General features: G+C 36.9%; 1 protein-coding gene and 1 pseudogene across 5 annotated transcripts; one reads left to right on the top strand and one right to left on the bottom strand.

Moving 5' to 3' along the window:
* The window catches only part of LOC126077127 (UDP-glucuronosyltransferase 2B31-like), a 269,121-nt pseudogene that overhangs the window by 197,255 nt on the left and 51,252 nt on the right, over window positions 1-20,614 (top strand).
* Window positions 8,765-19,822, bottom strand: LOC126077113 (UDP-glucuronosyltransferase 2B4-like). Of its 5 annotated transcripts, XM_049886124.1 has the most exons (7): window positions 19,510-19,822; window positions 19,099-19,158; window positions 17,662-17,810; window positions 12,917-13,048; window positions 12,060-12,147; window positions 10,940-11,159; window positions 8,765-9,044 (listed from the first exon to the last, which is right to left on the bottom strand). In XM_049886124.1, exons 1-7 carry the CDS (start codon window positions 19,820-19,822, stop codon window positions 8,765-8,767), a joined length of 1,242 nt encoding a protein of 413 aa, XP_049742081.1. The 5 variants fall into 5 exon arrangements, with proteins under 5 accessions (XP_049742081.1, XP_049742078.1, XP_049742076.1 ...); XM_049886121.1 differs by having other exon boundaries at window positions 17,662-17,806; window positions 19,095-19,822; XM_049886119.1 differs by having other exon boundaries at window positions 19,099-19,822.

Genomic DNA, 20,614 nt, shown 5'->3' with positions numbered 1-20,614 from the left:
TTTTGTATACCGTTTATGCCCTGTATTAGGGTTTCTAACATTGTCCCTACTTTTTCTTCCATGATCTTTATCATTTTAGATTTTATATTTAGGTTTTTGATCCATTTTGAGCTCGTTTTTGTGCATAGAGTGAGGTATGGGTCTTGTTTGATTTTTTTGCAGACGTATATCCAGTTATGCCAGTTATGCCAGCGCCATTTGTGAAAAAGGCTCTCTTTTCACCCATTTAACTGTTTTGGGGCCTTTGTCAAATATCAACTACTAATATGTGGATGGATTTATGCCTGGATTCTCAATTCTGTTCCATTGGTCTGTGTATCTGTTGTTGTACCAATACTAGGCTGTTTTGACTTCTCTGGCGGTATAATGGGTTCTTAAATGAGGTAGAGTGAGGCCTCCCACTTTGTTCTTCTTTTTCAATAATGCTTTACTTATCTGGGGCCTCTTTCCCTTCTATATGAAGTTGGTGATTTGTTTTTCCATCTCATTAAAAAATGTCTTTAGAATTTGGATTGGAATTGCATTGTATTTACAGACAGTTTTTAGTAGAATAGACATTTTTACAATGTTAAGTCTTCCTATCCATGAGCGAGGTATGTTTTTCCACTTATGTAGGTTTTTTTTGGTTTCTTGCAGTAGTGTCTTGTAGTTTTCTTTGTATAGGTCTTTTACATCTTTGGTAAGATTTATTCCTAAGTATTTTACCTCCTTGGGGGCTACTGTGAATGGTGTTGATTTGTTGATTTCCCCTTCCATGTTCTTTTTATATGTTTACCTTGTATCCTGATACTCTGCTGAACTCTTCTATTACTTTTAGTAGCTTTCTTGAGTGTTCTTTAGGGTTTTCTATGTATAAGATCATGTCACCTGCAAATAGACATAATTTAACTTCTGCCTTGCCAATCTGGATGCCCTTTATTTTTTTATCTAGCCTAAGTGCTCTGAGTAGGACCTCCTGCACAATGTTGGAAAACAGTGGTGATAAAGGGCATCCTTGTCTTGTTCCCGATGTCAAGGGGAATGCTTTCAGGCTCTCTCCATTTCGGATGATGTTGACTATTGGCCTTTTACTACACTGAGGAATTTTCCTTCTATTTCTATTTGGCTGAGAGTTTTTATCTTGACTAGGTTTTCAACTTTGTCATATACCTTTTCTGTGTCAATTGATAAAATGGTGTGATTCTTGTCTTCTGTTTTATTTATGTGATGGATTGCATTAATTGTTTTTCTAATGTGGATTTTCTTCTTTTTTTTTTTTTTTATAATGTTGAACCATGCCTGCATACCTGGCTTGAATCCCACTTGGTCATGGTGAATTATTTTTTTGATATGTTGTTGAATTCTATTGGCTAGAATTTTGTTGAGGATTTTTGCATCTAAGTACATGAGGGATATAGGTCTGTAATTTTCTTTTTTGTGGTGTTTTTACCTGGTTTTGGTATCAGGGATATGGAGGCCTCACAGAATGAGTGCGGGAGTATTATATGCAGTTCTACACTCTGAAATACCTTTAGTAGTAGTGGTGTCCCCCATGAGTGACCCTGCTGGTATCTGAATACCCATGGCATATCTTCCAGCATCACAGCAACAGGCAAGCCCCCAGAGTATGACAAATAGACAGATTAGGAAGAAGGACCCTGAAGTCTACTTCTGAAAAGCTTTACGCAGTGAAAACCTTATGAATAGCAGCAGAACATTGTCTGATACACTGCTGGAAGATGAGCCCCCCAGGTTGGAAGGCATAGAAAAGATAACTGGGGAAGATCTGCCTCCTCAAAGTAGAGTTGATCTTAATGACGTGGATGTAGTAAAGCTTTCGGGACCTTCGTTTGCTGACGTCGAGTGACCCAAAATGAGAACAAACACCTGCAAACATCCATTAATAATCAGAACCTGGAATGTACAAAGTATGAATCTAGGAAAATTGGAAATCATCTAAAATGAAATGGAATACATAAACATCGATATACTAGGAATTAGTGAGCTGAAATGGACTGGTATTGGCCATTTTGAATCAGACAATCATATAGTCCACTATGCTGGGAATGACAACTTGAAGAGGAATGGTTTTGCATTCATCATCAAAAAGAACATTTCAAGTTCTATCCTGAAGTACAATGCTGTCAGTGACAGGAGAATATCCATATGCTTACAAGGAAGACCAGTTAATATGACTATTATTCAAATTTAAGCACCAATCCCTAGGGCCAAAGATAAAGAAATAGAAGATTTTTATTAGCTGCTACCATCTGAAATTGATTGAACATGCAATCAAGATGCATTGATAATTACTGGCGATTGGAATGCGAAAGTTGGAAACAAAAAGGGTCAGTCATTGGAAAAAAATGGCCTTGGTGATAGAAACAATGCCGGAGATTGACTGATAGAAGTTTGCATGACCAACGACTTCTTCATTGCAAATACCTTCTTTCACCAACATAAATGACGACTATACAAATGGACCTCACCAGACGGAACACACAGAAATCAAATTGACTACATCTGTGGAAAGAGACGATGGAAAAGCTCAATATCATCAGTCAGAACAAGGCCAGGGGCCGACTATAGAACAGACCATCAATTTCTCATATGCAAGTTCAAGCTGAAACTGAAGAAAATCAGGGCAAGTCCACGAGAGCCAAAATATGACCTTGAGTTTTTCCCACCTGAATTTAGAGACCATCTGAAAAATAGATTTGACTCCTTGAACTCCAGTGACTGAAGACCAGACGAGATCTGGGATGACATCAAGGACATCACACATGAAGAAATCAAGAGGTCATTGAAAAGACAGGAAAGAAAGGAAAGACCAAGATGGATGTGAGAGGAGATTCTGAAACTTGCCCTTGAGCGTTGAGCAGCTAAAGCAAAAGGAAGAGCTTATGAAGTAAAAGAACCGAACAGAAGATTTCAAAGGGTGTCTCAAGAAGACAAAGTATTACAATGACATGTGCAAAGAGCTGGAGATGGAAATCCAAAAGGGAAGAACATGCTCGGCGTTTCTCAAGTTGAAAGAACTGAAGAAAAAATTCAAGCCTTGAGTTGCACTAGTGAAGGACTCCATGAGGAAAATATTAAATGAAGCAGAAAGCATCAAAAGAAGATGGAAAGAATACACAGAGTCTTTATACCGAAAAGAATTAGTCAATGTTCAACCATTTCAAGAGGTGGCATAGGATTAGAAACCGATGGTACTGAAGGAAGAGGTCCAAGCTGCTCTGAAGACATTGGTGTAAAACAAGGCTCCAGGAATTGATGGAATATCAATTGAAATGTTTCAACAAACAAATGAAGCACTGGAGGTGCTCACTCGTCTACGTCAAGACATATGGAAGACAGCTCCTGGCCAACTGACTGGAAGAGATCCATATTTATGCCTATTCCCGAGAAAGGTCATCCAACCAAATGTGGAAATTATAGAACAATATCATTAATTTCACAGGAAAGCGAAATCTTGCTGAAGATCATTCAAAAATGGCTGCAGCAGTATCTCGACAGGGAACTGCCAGAAATTCAGGCAGGTTTCGGAAGAGGACATGGAACCAGGGATATCATTGCTGATGTCAGATGGATCCTGGCTGAAAGCAGAGAATACCAGAAGGATGTTTACCTGTGTTTTATTAACTATGCAAAAGCATTCAACTATGTGGATCATAACAAAGTATGGATAACACTGAGAAGAATGGGAATTCCAGAACACTTAATTGTGCTCATGAGGAACCTTTACATAGATCTAGAGGCAGTTGTTCAGACAGAGCAATGGGATACTGATTGGCGTAAAGTCAGAAAAGGTGTGCGTCAGGTTGTATTCTTTCACCATACCTATTTAATCTGTATGCTGAGCAAATAATACTAGAAGGTGGACTATATGAAGAAGAACGGGGCATCAGGATTGGAGGAAGATTCATTAACAACCTGCATTGTGCAGATGACACAACCTTGCTTGCTGAAAGTGAAGAGGACTTGAAGCACTTACTAATGAAGATCAAAGACCACAACCTTCAGTGTGGATTGCACCTCAAGGTAAAGAAAACAAAAATCCTCATCATGATAAATGGAGAAAAGATTGAAGTTTTCAAGGATTTCATTTTACTTGGATCCACAATCAACAGCCATGGAAGCAGCAGTTGAGAAATCAAGAGAAGCATTGCATTTGGTAAATCTGCTGCAAAGGACCTCTTCAAAGTGTTGAAGAGCAAAGATGTCACCCTGAAAACTAAGGTGCTCCTGATCCAAGCCGTGGTATTTTCAGTTGCCTCATATGCATGTGAAAGCTGGACAACGAATAAGGAAGACCAAAGGAGAAATGATGCCTTTGAATTGTGGTGTTGGCAAAGAATATTGAACATACCATGTATGGACTGCCAAAAGAATGAACAAATCTGTCTTGGAAGAAGTACAACCAGAATGCTGCTTAGAGGCAAGGGTGGTGAGACTGCATCTTACATCCTTTGGACATGTTGTCAGGAGGGATCACTCCCTGGAGAAAGACATCATGCTTGGCAGAGTACAGGGTCAGCGGAAAAGAGGAAGCCCTCAACGAGGTGGATTGACACAGCAGCTGCAACAATGAGCTCAAGTGTAACAGCAATTGTAAGGATGGCCCAGGACCAGGTGGTGTTTCATTCTGTTGTGCATAGGGTCGCTATGGGTCGGAACCGACTCGGCGGCACCTAACAGCAACAACAGTAATGGTGTTAACTATTCCCTGAAATTTCGGTAGAACTCTGCACTGAATTGTCCTGGGCAGGGCTTTTTTTTATTGGGAGTTTTTTGATTACCTTTTCAATCTCTTCTTTTGTTATGTGTCTATTTAGTTCTACTTCCATTTGTGTTAGTTCAGGTAGGTCGTGTGTTTCTAGGATTCATCCATTTCTTCTAGGTTTTCAAATTTGTTACAGTACAACTTTTCATAGTAATCTGATATGATGATTCTTTTAATTTCAGTTGGGTCTGTTGTAATATCGCCCATCTCATTTCTTATTCAGGTTATTTGCTTCCTCTCCTGTTTTTCTTTTGTCAGTTTGGCCAACGGTTTATCAATTTTTTTATTTTTTCAGAGAACCAGCTTTTGGTCTTGTTAATTCTTTCAATTGTTTTTCGTTTTCTATTTCACTTTATTCTGCTCTAATTTTTAGTATTTGTTTTCATGTGTTGTCTGAGGGTTTCTTTTGATGCTCTTTTTCTATTTGATGAAGTTGTAGGGATAATTCTTTGGTTTCGGCCCTTTCTTCTTTTTGGATTTGTGCATTTATTGATATAAATTGGCCTCTGAGCACCACTTTCACTGTGTCCCAAATGTTCTGATAGGAAGTGTTGTCATTCTGATTGGATTCTATGAATTTCTTTATTCCATTCTTAATGTTTCCTATATGCAGTCCTTTTTGAGCAGGGTATTGTTCAGTTTCCAAGTGTTTGATTATTTTCCCTGCTTTTCCTGTTATTGATTTTCATTTTTATGGCCTTATGGCCAGAGAAGATGCTTTGTTATATTTCAATGTTTTTGATTCTGCTAAGGCTTGCTCTATGACCTAATATGTGGCCTATTCTTCAGAATGTTCCATGTACAGAAAAAGAAAGTACAGTTGGTTGCTGTTGGTTGGAGTGTTCTGTATATGTCTGTGAGGTCAAGTTGGTTGATTGGGACTTTTAGATCTTCTGTGTCTTTATTGAGCTTCTATCTGGATGTCCTGTCCTTCACAGAAAGTGGTGTGTTGAAGTCTCCTACTATTATTGTGGAACTGTCTATCTCACTTTTCAATGCCGGTAGAGTTTGTTTTATGTATCTTGTAGCCCTGTCATTGGGTGCATAAATATTTAATATGGTTATAGCTTCTCCATATATTGTCCCTTTAATTATTATATAGTGTCCTTCCTTATCTTTTATGATGGATTTAACTTTAAAGTCTATTTTGTCAGAAAATGATATTGCCACTCCTGCTCTTTTTTGATTGTTGTTTGCTTGATATGTATTTTTCCATCCTTTGAGTTTTAGTTTGTCTTTGTCTCTAAATTTTTTTTTTTTGTCTCTGAATTCTGAGATGGGGTTCTCTGTCTGTCTTGGAAGTTATCTGGTCTTCATTTTTGGCACTAGCATTGACCACTGTCTTCTATGTTCTCCCATGTTTCACTTGGGATTAAATTTTCTAGGGTCCTTGCTTTAGGGTCCTGGGTATGAGTCATAGTCTGTCAATGAGATGCACTCTTTTAGGATTGGGAAAATACAATAGAGAAAGAAGACATATTATTCTTCACTGAGCAGTAGTGGGAAGATGAATGAGCTTTAGCAGACATGATGTTTTGCTATGCTACGTGGCATTTTCCCCAAGAATCACCCCTAGGCTGTGGAACAGCCGTGAACCATGATGGGGTTTCGTGACCTAAGCATCGGTAGTAGAAATATCCTAAATGTTGAACAGCAGGCAAACCCAAAATATGTGATGATCTTTCCAGACTTTTGTTCTTCTAGCACACTGGAAAATGGTATTGTAAGCATCTAATTACTTATTTTAAATTTGTTCTTCTGGGTGAAACTTGACTGATAATCCCTCCTCTAGGAATCACCTGAAGGCTCTAGGAGTTGCCACATAATGGTTTAGTATATAAGTTATTTGCTGACATCTTACATTAAGGCCCTCCTAACAACCTGCTATACTTCTAAAGCTCCTTTGCTTCTAAAGGTTTTCCTGGTTTTAATCTTCCATTCTGTACTTCACTGCTGTATTTTTTACTTTAATCACCATGTTTGCCATGACTTTTATTTCATTGTATCCTGACTCCTGCAACCTGCATGTCCTCACTATAACTGATCTACTCATCTCTAAAATCTTATCTTCTGTGACCTCAGATTTTTAATATTTTTCCAGAGCTTACCTTACCTTTATTGATCTTGTGTCTTTGCCAGTCATTTTGAGCCACTGTTATCCATGACCTGGGCTTCTAGGGTTTTACAAATAACAAATTTGCCTTTTGTAACCTCTGGACACCAAATAAGAGTCAGCAGAAAAACACCAAAATAAAACTGGAGTGCATAAAGGACATAGAGTAAAACACCTGAATGGATAATAAACATACAAAAAAAAAAAAAAAAAAAGGATCAAGCAGTTTAATAGTGAAGGATTTCCCAATTAAACAAATGAGATATATTTCCATACACCTTGAATTGGTAAAAAGTATTACCCACCATAGGGAGGATGCTAAATCGTTGATCAATGCAGTGCTGGTTTGCTGGGTGCATGAACAGAGTGGTGATGGGATTGCCCAACAGAATGGACTCTCATGAACCAAGTGATGTAGCTACTGCTGCCACCCACAATTCAATCTGCTAGTATTCTGACTCTACCTTTGGAGAACAGGTAACTGACCACGGGTGGGACTGCAGGCCTAACAGACCTTCTATAAGCTGACTTTTGTCAGGACTCTGTTACTTGATTTCTATACACCCCACTTTCACATATTTGTTTCCAAAAGTAAACCATGCTTCTCACTCATTGAATCTTATCAAAAGGCAGTACTCAAAGGCACAAAAGCTCTTGGGATGTCAATACATGAGAAAAACTTGAATATCATCTGCTGTGCTAGTTTTCGAGTTACTGTATCTCAGCTCCAAATTCAGCTCTGTGTTATTGATTCTGGACCGTCTAAACATTCTTCTTTGTTAGCTGGTTGGATGGTAAGCTTTATCAAAAAAAAAAAGCACCAGAATGACATATCATTTACAAAGTCCTTTCCAGCTTTATTATTATTATTGAGTAATGGCTGTGATTATTGTTGAATTTTAAGATTAAATATGAAAGTTCTGATTAGTATATTTGTATTACATGTCTTTAATAAATATTTCATTTTACATGGAAATTAATTCAGAAAACTCCTAGTTATATTGTCAGTCTCCAACATAGGAATACTCAACTCCTTTTGTTCTTGTCAAGATTAAGTTCATAATCATTGATTTTTGTCTCCATCCACTGTGGTGCTTCCATATGCCTGCCATTAAACATTAGATGGAAATAAGCAAAAGTAGCACACAGATGGTAAAGGTGAAGAAAGTTGCTTTAATTCTGTCATTCTGTGTGTGGGATTTTTTTGGTTTTTACTATAAAATTGCAAAGGATCGTTCAATAAAGGGAAAACAATAACACAAGCATATTTAAGTGCAGCGTGGAAAATATTTTTACTCTTTCCAATCAAAGACTTCATAGTATTATGTAATTTTAGGGAGGAAACCACTTAAAACCACTCAGAACTTCTGAAATAAAGAAAAATTTCAGGAAGAAATACTTTATGGTTCATGAGGCATACATATATTTGTATGAATGCACATCATTTATATAGAAAATGTTTCTGAAAATGCACAGTGAAAACATCAAGCTCCCTGATCTTTTCTCATCAGCAGGTTGCAGGTTCCAGTGAGTTTCATGTTGTTTTCCGGTTATAAAAATGTACATAACTCATCACAAACATAGAATTTTTTCACAATTTACCAGATGAGAATGATACCTTGAATATAATCCATCTGATGACTGGAACTATTTCAAGAGGAATACTGAGTAGAAATTTATTTAAAATCACTCAAGATTATTCTTCCTTAGGGAAGAATTAACAAACACCACAACAATAAACCAATAGTAACATATCTTCGGAAATCAGAAAAGACTCAGCTCTTACAAAATATGGAGCAGAATCTTTCCACAACTTGAACCATAATGGTTGAAGGAAATATAATGCTCTCAGTTATCATGCCTGTTAGTCTTTTGCTTAAAGAGGCCTACTCCCTCTTTTTCTTCTTTCCTGCCTTAAAAAACTTTTGAAAACCAAACAAACAACATTTTATGACAAGAAAACTAACAATTGCCACACAAGCCAGTAGAAACCCAATCACATCCAAAGAGTGGTACTGGTACCAGGTGAGGCTGAGGGCGGCTGGGCGAAGGTGTTTGGCTCCTTTGTGGCGCATGACAAACTCGATCCAGAAGGCGGCTAGATCCAGGGGCTTAACAGGCTGATCGTGATGAATGGCTGATAACCTCATAGCATTCTCTTTATAGCTGAAGAAAATTCAAATAGACACCAACTTAGAGAATAAGTCAGAAAAGATCAGTAAGTAAAATTTGCATGAAGGTCATAAAAATATGCGCCATGTAAGATGGGAAGAAAAATGCATTATTTTCCTCTGAGATGATGATAGACATTTTAGTATACGGGTTAGAATTTGTTGAATGCATATTATTTCAGGATGTAAAGAAAGAAAGAAGTTGGGGTAGGCCATGTATTTTTAGGATAGAGAATGGAAAGTGCTAAGTCTTAAGGACAAAAAAATTAAAAGAAAAGAAAAACATCACCATCTGAGTGTGCAGAGTTTGAATTATCCAGTGAGGAATTGTCAATGAATCTGGTGCACAAGGTTCAAAATAATATCATTATCTGAATATTGGAGGCAGATCCATGATGAGGTCCAGGGACATGTCCAGGCAAGGCTGGTCAGGAATTGGTATTGACTTTATATCAGTCATTGAGTGGTTAAAAGTGTGAAAGCGAATTGCCTCAGTTTGAACCTGATTCTGAAACTCACTAGCTGTCTGCTTTCTGCAGTTATTTATTCTTTTTGTGCCCCAGTTGTCTCTTTGTGCCTCAGTTGTTTCTTTGCTAAAATGAACTAGCTGTGGATAGTGTTTTTTTAATCTGACTATTGTGAAGAATAATGGACGGAGTTTTAGAATACTTAGATTGTTCCAAACATATAGTAGACTCTCAGTAAATGTTTGCTATTATTATTGTTGTTGTTCTTGTTAGTTTTGTTATTTTAGAATCTGGAGAGTCCTCAACATTTCACTTTGAGGCATTGCAATTATATTTGTTTCATTCTTTTGCAAATGATTATGGTCAAGCAAGAAGAGTTGAAAAAAGGCATATGGTTTATGAACTCTGAATCCCAAAGTGCTATAGTATGACACTGTCTTTCTTTCATGTACTTAGCACATGTTATCAGAAGGGAAGTGTCCCTGGAGCGGGACGTCGTGTTTGGTAGAGGGTCAGCAAAAAACAGGAAGACCCTCAGCGAGATGAATTGATGCAGTGGCTGCAAGAACGGACTCGCACAGAGTGATGATTGTGGGGATGGTGCAGGACTGGGCAGTGTTTCTTTCTGTTGTACACAGGATTGCTATAAGTTGGAAGGGAAACGATGACACTTAACAACCACCACATTACAGTGATTATCTTCCAAATCCATTCCTTTTTAATTTTAAAAATCTTCCAAATATAATCAAAATAATCACACCCAAAAGAACTAAGACTTTTCATACATTTATGACAGCAATGGGTTTGGTTTGATATCCTCATTTTTCCTGGTTTCAATTGCATACATTTTCAGCCCTAGTTTTTTAACGAAACCCTGGTGGTTAAGTGCTACTGCTGCTAACCAAAAGGCCTGCAGTTGCAATCTACCAGGCTGTCCTAGGAAACAGTATGGGGCAGTTCTACTCTGTCCTATAGGGTCAGTATGAGTCGGAATCGACTCCGTGGCAATGGGTTTGTTTGGTTTGGTTTTTGTTGTTTACCATTTCTGGTAATGGGATCTAAATATTAGGGTAGACATTTTGGAAAGCATTAAATGTAAAAGAAATTTGAGATTGATTGTCTCTTGCTGATTTACTTAAAACAGTTTAGAATAGTTTAAAAGAATTAATGAGCCTCATGCTGAGAGAAAGTTCCAGGGCCTTGCAGAGTCGTATTGTTTTAACATTCATGGTCCCTTTTCAACTTTGTTCTCACCTTGTAATTCTTCCAGGTCCAACTTCAGTAATTCTTCTCATCATCCTACTGGCTTTTTCAAAACTTCATCCTTGTTCTCAAACCTCTCATTGTCCTCAAACCTCTTACATATTATTTCCCCAGCATCGCCCTCCAAGCCAAAAATAAACAACCTATTATAACTACTCACAATGGGTCATAGATGACTGTCTTGAAAGCATTGAGCAAATCTATATTTGTCATTGTGTCCATGTCCAGACTCACTGCTGCCCCCTTGACCTTCATGTGAGCAATATTGTCAGGTTGATCAGCAAACAAGGGAATGCCCACCATAGGGATCCCATGGTAGATAGCTTCATAGATGCCATTGGCTCCACCATGAGTTATAAAAGCTTTGGTCTTTGGGTGACCTAGGAAGTGGTGAAATTTAGCAAAATTATTCATTATAATTCTTAGAAATAAAATGGGAAATATAGGGAGCTCAATGAGGCAGTGTTTTCTAAGAAACAGATGATCATGCCCATGAAACTCTATTTAAGTTGTTTTTAGATCTTTGAGCAGGAAGCAACTAGGCCTACTGCAGTAGTAAATGAGGGCTTCATGAACGAAATGATGTGTGCCTGGACACATGAAAAGTGAATAGAAGATTGTCAGGTGTACAAGCTGAAGGAGATATTCTAGATAAAAGTAACAAATGAACAAAAGAAGAGGACACATTAGAGTATGTTGTCTTAGAGAAGCAGTGAGAAAAAAAGATGCAGTCTGATATGTGGTGTGTTCAAGCAGGAGGAAGTGTGATGATGGTGGTGCTGGACTCAGAAGAAGGGATGGTGATCCTTTATCATGAAACATTTCATCACTTCATGATGAAGATTGTGGATATTTTCCTATACAAAATGGGGGTGGGGCTCACTGGTTCTAAAGGAGGTGCTCTTATCGTTCAGAAGCATTTGAAATACCATTTCAGCAATGGAAAGAATAGGTATGAGGTGAGAGTATTAGGATGATGATACAGGAGGCTATTAAAAATCTTGTTTGAGTCATCATTACATGTGAAATATAGATACATAAATTTAAAAAAATTTTTTTTTTTTTTATTTCTGGCCAAAAGGATTATGACTGTGTATTATAACTTGCCAATTATTATATTTCATCTTTTTCCCTCTAGAACTAGAAAATAAATATATAGAACTTATGCTTTAGTTTTTAAATTCTTCTATAATAAATGCTCAAGAATTGATTTTCTGTTTAACCTTTATCCGTCTGATTAGCTGCTACCCATATTTTCATTATTTGTTTTCTGGTCTTACCAAGAAGGTCATTCTGGGGAATCCACTTGAAGAGTCGAGTATTGGGTCCTAAGGTATCTGGTTTCTTGCCATCAAATCGCCACAGCACCTATGAAGATGAAGAAAATACTTTATTCCATGAATAGAACTGAAAAGTTATAGCAAGTTAGAATTTTGTAAACATGAAAAGGTCACCTAGCCAAACCCCTTCCTATGACAGAGGAAATGAGAACAAGAGATGCTAGAAATCAGAACTACTAAAACACTGAAGTAAGCAGGAATACTCAGGTTGAAGGAACTTATTTTTATATCAAAAAACAACACAAAGTTGAAGGAACTTGGTAATTCTCTAATAAGTAATTATGATGTTTTTCCCATGGTAGCCGAAAACATTGAGATTAGAGATGACAAATTCAAGCATCTGGGCATTGTCAGGCACTCATATACCTAGTGTAAAAAACAGTGTGCATTCCCAATGATATACATATTTATGTTCTCATATCTATGTGTTACCCTGGCTCTCACTTCCTAAATTTCATTTTAACCTGTTTCTTTCTTATTTTTTGAATGACATGGAAGGGAGTTAACTTATGTTCACTTATTCCAGACTTTCAGAAGTAGATTGCTGGATCCTTCTTCCTAGTCAGTCTTAGTCTGGAAACTCAGCTGAAACCTGTCTGCCACGCGTGACCCTGCTGGTACCTGAATATCAGTGGCGTAGCTTCCAGCAACACAGCAACACTCAAGCCCCACTGTAGGGACACACTGACAAACAAATGGGGGGCTATCAAAATAGTCACAGAAAATTTCCATAATCATTAGAACCTTTACAGAGTTGAACAGACTAGAGAAGTAGTTGGTCACCATCATTATCTAACCTTTTGTGGAATCTGGGCAAGGGCTGATGCAATCGTATTGGCCCTTTCTTCTGTGATGTTAGTGACCATTGACCCAAGAGTAAACACCACAACACCGTGTTTTCCAGAGCTCTCGACAAACTCTTCTATTTCCTGTGAAGATAGCATTTGCTTCATCATGGACCAGCAACAAAACACTGAACAACATTTAAAGATTTGGCCAGAAACAACTTAAGAGAGAAAATCAAGAACTGACAACTAAAACCAAACCCACTGCTGTAGAATCAATTCTGACTCGTGAACTCCACAGAATTTCCATTTCCACAGTAACATTTAAGGACGCATATCTCCAGACTGGGATCTCCAGACCGTTCTTCCGTGGTGCCACTGTGAAGATTGGAACTGCGAATCTTTTGATTAGTACACAAGGTGGAACCATTTGTGCTACCCAGGGATTTTCATTGACAGAGACAAATTATTAGAATAAAAAAAATGCTTTTTTACACCACTAATCAGTCAGTTCCTCTGGAAGGCGATGTGTGATATGAGATCTATGGCCTTTATTAGGTATATTTGTGTAAATGTGTGGGGGGGGATGGGGTGTGATATAAGCACGAAATGAAATTAAGCAGTTATGCAATACTGAGAAGGACACTTCCTCTTCACGTACAGTTATTAATTACTAGTATATATTCTTGGAAGGAGACACAATAGCAGGATCTTAACTCAGCTTTAATTGTATATAGTTCTATTTCTACTGGAGCACCAGATCAGTACAAATAATTGCTGTGCTTGGCTGCCAACCAATGTTTGGAAGTTCAAATCCATCTTGAGGTGCCCCAAAAGAAAGCCATGGTGATCTATTTTTGAAAAATCAGCCAAAGAAAACTGTATGGTGCATAGTTCTACTCTGATACACATGAGGTCACCATGAGTTGGAATCAACTAGACTGCACCTGTTTGGTTATAGTTCTACCAAAATCACATGTGTTTATTCCAGAAGGTTTTCTGGAGAGATCTCTCAGTTGGTAGTCATTAGTATTTTACTTCATGACCGTGAAACCTAATGAAAAATTAGTTATGGTGGGGGGTGATTGTATATTTCTCTCAGTTACATAATCCTTTATTCACACCTTAAACTTACTCGTAGTTTCCCAAATATTCCTCTAATATACCATTTAATGCCCAGAGGTTAAGATTCTCTAACATTCAAAAATCTTTGAGTTTAGAATTGCTGTGAAATAGTCATAAAATTTCCATTTTTAATCCGTAAATACACATTTGTAATTACATATCAGAATGTCCATATTTCTCGGCTTCTTCCTTGTGATATTTCTTGACCTGAAGTCATATTATGAAACCGATGTACCTGTTGAATGTGCTGTGCAGAACTGTGGCTAAAAGAGACCTTCATTATCATCTCACTGTGTCCTGGGAGAGCACTCTCTCCCCAGTGGGAGAGGTACGCCTGGCCTTTCTCCAGGAGGGATCTGGTTACCCACTTGAGCAGCTCACTTGGAACTGTATAGAGTTTCTGGTGAAGACATGTTCATCTGGAATCGTTTGAGAATTATTCTGACTTGTGCTCCCTTTGCTGCACAAGACGGACCCTGATAGTTTCATAGTAATAAAATTTTTCTTTATAGATTAATCACTTACTTGTACTGGTTCATTCCAAATTTTGTGATATCTGAATAAAAATAAGACAAACACATTGCAAAACATTTTGGGTAAGAATGGAAAATGTAAAAGAGAAAGTAAGCTTTGCCCATAAATTCCATCCTGAAAGTGTTTAAACTCTGTTCCCATTCATTCTAGTGTTTATATTATCCATATGCAGAAATGTATTTAAAAACAAACAAAAAAACCTGTTGCTGTAAAGTGAATTCCACTCATAGACACCATATAGGACAGAGTAGAACTGCCCCATAGAGTTTCCAAGGAGCGCCTAGTAGATGCAAACTGCCAATCTTTTGGTTAGCATCCATAGTTCTTAACCACTATACTACTAGGGTTTCTGATGTATACATATGACATATATTTAGAAAACTGTAATCCCACTGTATATACCTTTTTTCTATAATAAATTTGGCCTCATATTGTTTTTAACAATTTGCCTCTTCATTTCCAACTCATCTTGTATAATGATTGTTTTTGTGTAATCAAGCATTCTTTGATGAAGTGATTGCAATAGTGTGGATACTCATAAGTTATTTAACCTCTCATAAATGTTCAATTTAAATTACTGTCAGTTTACTTTTATAAATTACACTTCCATACAGATTGATTCTGCACCACTTATTTTTTTTTTTGTCTGTGTAGGTTCATATAAGTATATAATGACGTCAAAGGCTATAATTATTTGTATATCGTTTGATGCATTTTGCCAAATGCTTTCTTTTCTTGATAAAAACTCAAATAATCTGAGAGTCTAATAATTAATGGAAAAGCAAGTGATATGGGGGACTTTTTATAATAATGGATAACAGTCTTCACATCATTGACTTCGATTCAAATCTTGTTTCTACAATGTAAATAATAACCACTGTAAATATTTATTTTAACTTTCACACTATTGTTCATCCTCTCTTTCCTCCTCTCTTTCCTTCTTCTACTAAGACTCTCATTTTCCTTTCATATGAATGGGAAAATTCTCCATGAATAAGGTTAGAACGCAGAAACAGTTATTAATCTTACTGCAGCATTTGCACCCTTTGAAAGACATTTTATATATATAGTCTAAACAATTTACACTCAAAATAACTATTGAGTTTTAATCCTTGAAGAAGATTTCAGTTTCATGTTGCTGCCAATAAGAAGAGAGACAAAACAGATCTTTTAATAGATTACATACTAGTGCAATGAAGAATGCTTGCTTTTTATTTATGTCTTAAAGGTGTAGGAGTAATTTAAAATCTATTCTTGCTGTCCTTCATAAGGAATATTACCCTATATGCTGACAGAATTATTTTGTAAGTTCAGACTAATGGAAATTTTCAGATACAAGTAGCAGAAATTCTTTAGTCTTTGTTATGTGTACAGAACTTTTTTATACTCATTACATGCACAGGGTACATTTTCTGTGTTCATTCTATCACGCAGCTATGCTACAGACACGCATATACTCAAAGGGGAGCTGTGGTGCTGCAATGGCTAAATGTATGGCTGTTAAACAAAAGATCAGCAGCTGGAATCCACTAGCCCATCCTTGGAAATCCCGTGGAGTGAGTTTTTTTTTTTTTTTTTTTAAATACCCAAAGGGAGTTTTACTGTGGTTTCCTTCAGGGTTGGTATACGGTAGAAAACAATTCCTCTGATAGGCTAAACCATCCCTTTTATTCTCAAAGATGTAAAACTGTGAGGCTTCAAATGGTGAATGGTTTCAATGCTGTAAACTAAGGGTGCAAGTAAACACACTGGGCTTTGGCTGCAAATATTGTTGGGAACACCCATTTATATTCACCCATTTATAATGGTTAGGAATGGTCTTCCCCTTAGCTATAAAACAGATGAAGAGCCTAAATCCTTAAAACAGAATTTAAGCATTTTCATCTGCTCATCTGTTTGCTAAGATGTATACATCCACTTTTAAAATCATCACAGGATATCTGTTCTTTAGGACTTTGCTAGAGAATATAATTTTGATCTACTGGAAAACCAAATCCTATTAAATGAGAAGTATATTTAAAGTGCCTGACATATGAAATGATTAATAGTATTAGTAGTAGTAACAAAAATAGCAATAACTACAGTAGCCAATAGCACTTTTGGATTACTTTGTGCCAGAGGCATTTGGAGTGTTTTATATGTATTAATGAATATTTTCTTACAACAATCATATGAGGTTGGTAGTATCATAGGAATAGTGTTCACTCTGTGACCATTCTAGTTTCCCATCATCTGGTGCCTGATTGCCTGAAACAATCTCCTAAAAGGTCCACCATTCTAGTCTTGGTTCTTCACAATCCAATCCAGTAACTGCATCTTGAGGGCTCTTTTGTAAGAGAAACCTGGCTCATATCTCTCTCTTGCTTAATTCTTTCCACTGGCTCCCCAATCCCCTTAATAGATGCTTCAAACTCTTTCTGGATCCAACTAAGTTCTTCCACATCATCTGCCTCTTTACACCTCCTCTTTCTGCTCATTAGGAGATCTTGGGGACTGCCATTACTATTATACCTGCTTTAATTTTGTCTTCCTTTTTCCCCCACCTTCTCTACCTATTCCTGCACACCCTTCACCTTAATTATCAATGACTCTGGTTTACTTTGTATGATCCCTGCTGGGTGTTCCCTTACCATTGTGGTCTTTCCTTACTATAACACTTTTCATGCTGTATGTTTACTATTTGCTTCGGTTCTATTTTTCCAACTGGAATATAAGATGTGTGTGCATGAGGTGGGGTGTGGGAGGGAGCAGGGACCATGTCTGTTTAGTTTCTGTTTCTATCCAACCAGCACTAGTTTACCTGGAATATGGTCGTCACTCTAAAAATAATCTCTCAGTGAATGACTGATACTTTCTTATGTGCTAAATAAAGAAGGCTTTAATTTATTAGACTATTCTCAAAGTCTCATAGGCATCCCACTTATTTCTGCCATTGTAATGATATTCAGATACTTCTGCTGGCATGGAAATATATGAATTTCTAATTTGTAGTTCACTTTAGCACACTTCTCACATCTTTCTTACTTAGTCAAACATTCTCAATGAAGAAAGTAGAATCATTTCAACTGAAAATACTAAACCAAGTGTAATAAGTTTACCTTAGGCAAGGGATTAGCAGGTTTGCAGTGGAGCCCTCCAACGAAGTGAAAATGTGGCAAGAAAGGGCGTGGAAATTGAAAATCCCAATAGTTTCGAACGAGCCATATTTCAGCTTTCCCCATTGTCTCAGATAATGTAGTTGGTCTTCCTGCAAAGAAAAGAAAAAACAAAAAGTAGAGGAAACTTGAAAAAATTGACACCTGAATGTCCAAGTAATCTTCTCAGGGAAGCTTGCAATAGTTGGCTAAAGATGTTTAAAAGTGTGAGAGGAGACTTAACATCTCTAATGTCACATCAATACTTCCACCACCATAAACGGTTATTAAACCTAAGCCAATGTAGAGTTAAATATGTATTTACATTATCTAAAGCTGCAAATGTAACAGGTCTACAGATGCAAACAAGTGGAATTTGAACTCCCCAATCAATTAAGTCTCCCATAGCCACGGAAACACCTTTCCCAGAAGTACTCAGTCTAGTTTCTACAAATTAACAAACCAGTCCTTGACATTCAGTTTCCCAACTAAAATTTGAGGTTTTTGTGAGTGTGGCTCAATTCCTTGTACCAACTAGGGCATTCAGTTCAAGTGAAGAGCTGAACTGTATTTCATTATTAAATAGAACTGTATGCAAGTAAATTCCGTAAATTTTCAAAAAATTATGAAGATAAGTGTGCTCACTGTGGATTCTTCTAAACAGAGACATAGTTTACAAAAAATTCAGACTGATAACTTATATGCCAACCCCTCCACAACATTAGAGACATGTAAGACAGGTGATTTGTAAACAGTTAGTGAGGAAATGTGAAATCCCTAGAAACCTCAGGGTCCACTAGGCACAAGTTATATAGAATTATATTATTATGATTATGGCTATTTGGCTAGCAGATTAAAAAATATTGTAGAAACAAATTATAAGTTTCGACTCTGGCATAAAGCCAGTATATCTTTCAACTGAGAAGGAATCCTGAGACGTTACTATGGAAAAATATTCTAGTTAATAAATAACAAAACTGAGCTACACAAGTATTTTTCCCAATGCTACATACGTAGTTATACTAGAAATATGTATCACTCTTCAATCTGCATGTCTGTTCATCCAGACATTCATGGAAATACAAAATGAATTTTTTAAAGATAAAAACTACAATAAAATGGGTATGTAAATGATTAAAGAAATTCCAAGTGTCTTAATTTGGACATTTCTGATTCTCGGGAGTCCTCTGTCCTAGAGATTAGCTACTGGGTTTTTGTAACTGATTCCGTAATAGAAGGCTCTCTATAAATATTTGTCAGTTAGATAGATCATTTCATATTTTCATTTCATCTTTTACTTACAAAAAAATTTTTTCTTCTGGCTTTTTGTTTACACAAACACACCTTCAAAGGCACAGGAAAAGTTAGGACTTCCTTCGACCAACTAAAAACATAACTTACCTAGTATTTCACTGTAAAACTGATTCCACTTCTTCTCATTAAATGTCTGGAACCAAAAGTCAAAATAAAGCACATATATCATATTTTTTACCCTCTCCATGAATGTCATTCGATCAGGTAATTCTGACATAACAACAGGTACGTAAGAAGGAGGGGATAAAAGTCCTCCACTGTACTTTTCAATTGTATAGCCAAAGGTGAACCGGACACTATACACAAGGGGTATTTTAAGTAACTCCGCCAACAGCTCACCACAAGGGAAAACAGCATCTGCAAGAACGACATCAAACCTTGATTCTTGTAGTTTCATCATAAGTTTCTTGTTAAAAACTACATCTTTACAAAGCCTTTCAAGGCAGTCAGAATATTCCCAAATGGTTTCTTGTAATGCTGAAAAATGTGTCCAAAATGTATCTTTTGGCAGATCATATGTCAATTTCCTGATCAAGTTCATGAAAAGAAACTCAAAATCATCTTTAGTAAGAGATGTAGGATACACTTCAAATTTAATAGCAGATGGTTTGCTGGGATCAATAAGAATAGAAGCTGAAGATGTTAGAACAGTCACCTCATGACCCCTCTGAATAAGTTCATCCAGTATTGTCTTTATATTCATCCAATGGCTATATTCTGGTGGCCACACCAGCACTTTTCCACAAGTTCCACAGCTAAAGTAACAACTCAGTTGTATCAGCAGAAGAACTGAAATCCATTTTGTAGCCATCTTGGTTAAATGAATATCTTTCTTTCAAAAAAATCTGTTCCCTTCTGCCATTGCTCATGCTTATATCCCAGGAGAAATCAATCAAGAAGTTAAAATATAACCCTTACACGTCAAAGTAAACACATAACATGAATAGTCAGAGCATGTGGATGCCAAGTGGAAAAAGCAAAGTGTAGATGACCTTGTGGTTGCCTGAGGGTACTTAAGGTCCCTTTTATCATCAGTGTTATTACACAGCTAAGAAAGGATGACCTAATATTTCAGAGTCACCCATGTGATATGATTGATTTTAGAATAGCGTTAAGAACGTTGGCGAGTGTGAGGCCACTTGTGATTGAAATCTCTTTGACACAGAACTATAAGACAAAGTAAGTACACATTTGCATCAACATTTTTTTGGATATCATGATTCAAGGCTTTTTGTGTCTGGTAAAATCTTTATTGACATATAATTCACAAAGCAAACAATTCTTCAATTTAATGTGTCCCATTCTATGGTTTTTGGTACATGCACAGAGTTGTACAACCATCACCATGATTAATGTTAGAACATTTTTGTCACTCCACAAATAAATCCTGTGCCCCTTGCCAATCACCCCTCACTCTTACCATCCTTTCCCTCCACATGTGTTCATGCATGAAGGTTCCATTTTCTCCACATTTTTTTTTTTTTTCTAATTCTTTTTAAAAATATTTATTTTTCTGCTTCACCACCAGGGGTTCTGGAGAAAATATAGACACAGCAAATCATACACACATTCACAACTTATACATGTACAGTTCAGTGATCTT

This window comes from Elephas maximus, chromosome 5 (assembly GCF_024166365.1).
Source record: "Elephas maximus indicus isolate mEleMax1 chromosome 5, mEleMax1 primary haplotype, whole genome shotgun sequence".
NCBI classification, from domain to species: Eukaryota; Metazoa; Chordata; class Mammalia; order Proboscidea; family Elephantidae; genus Elephas; species Elephas maximus.
Note: the sequence above shows the minus strand (reverse complement) of the source record. Positions and strands in the feature narration are given on the sequence as shown.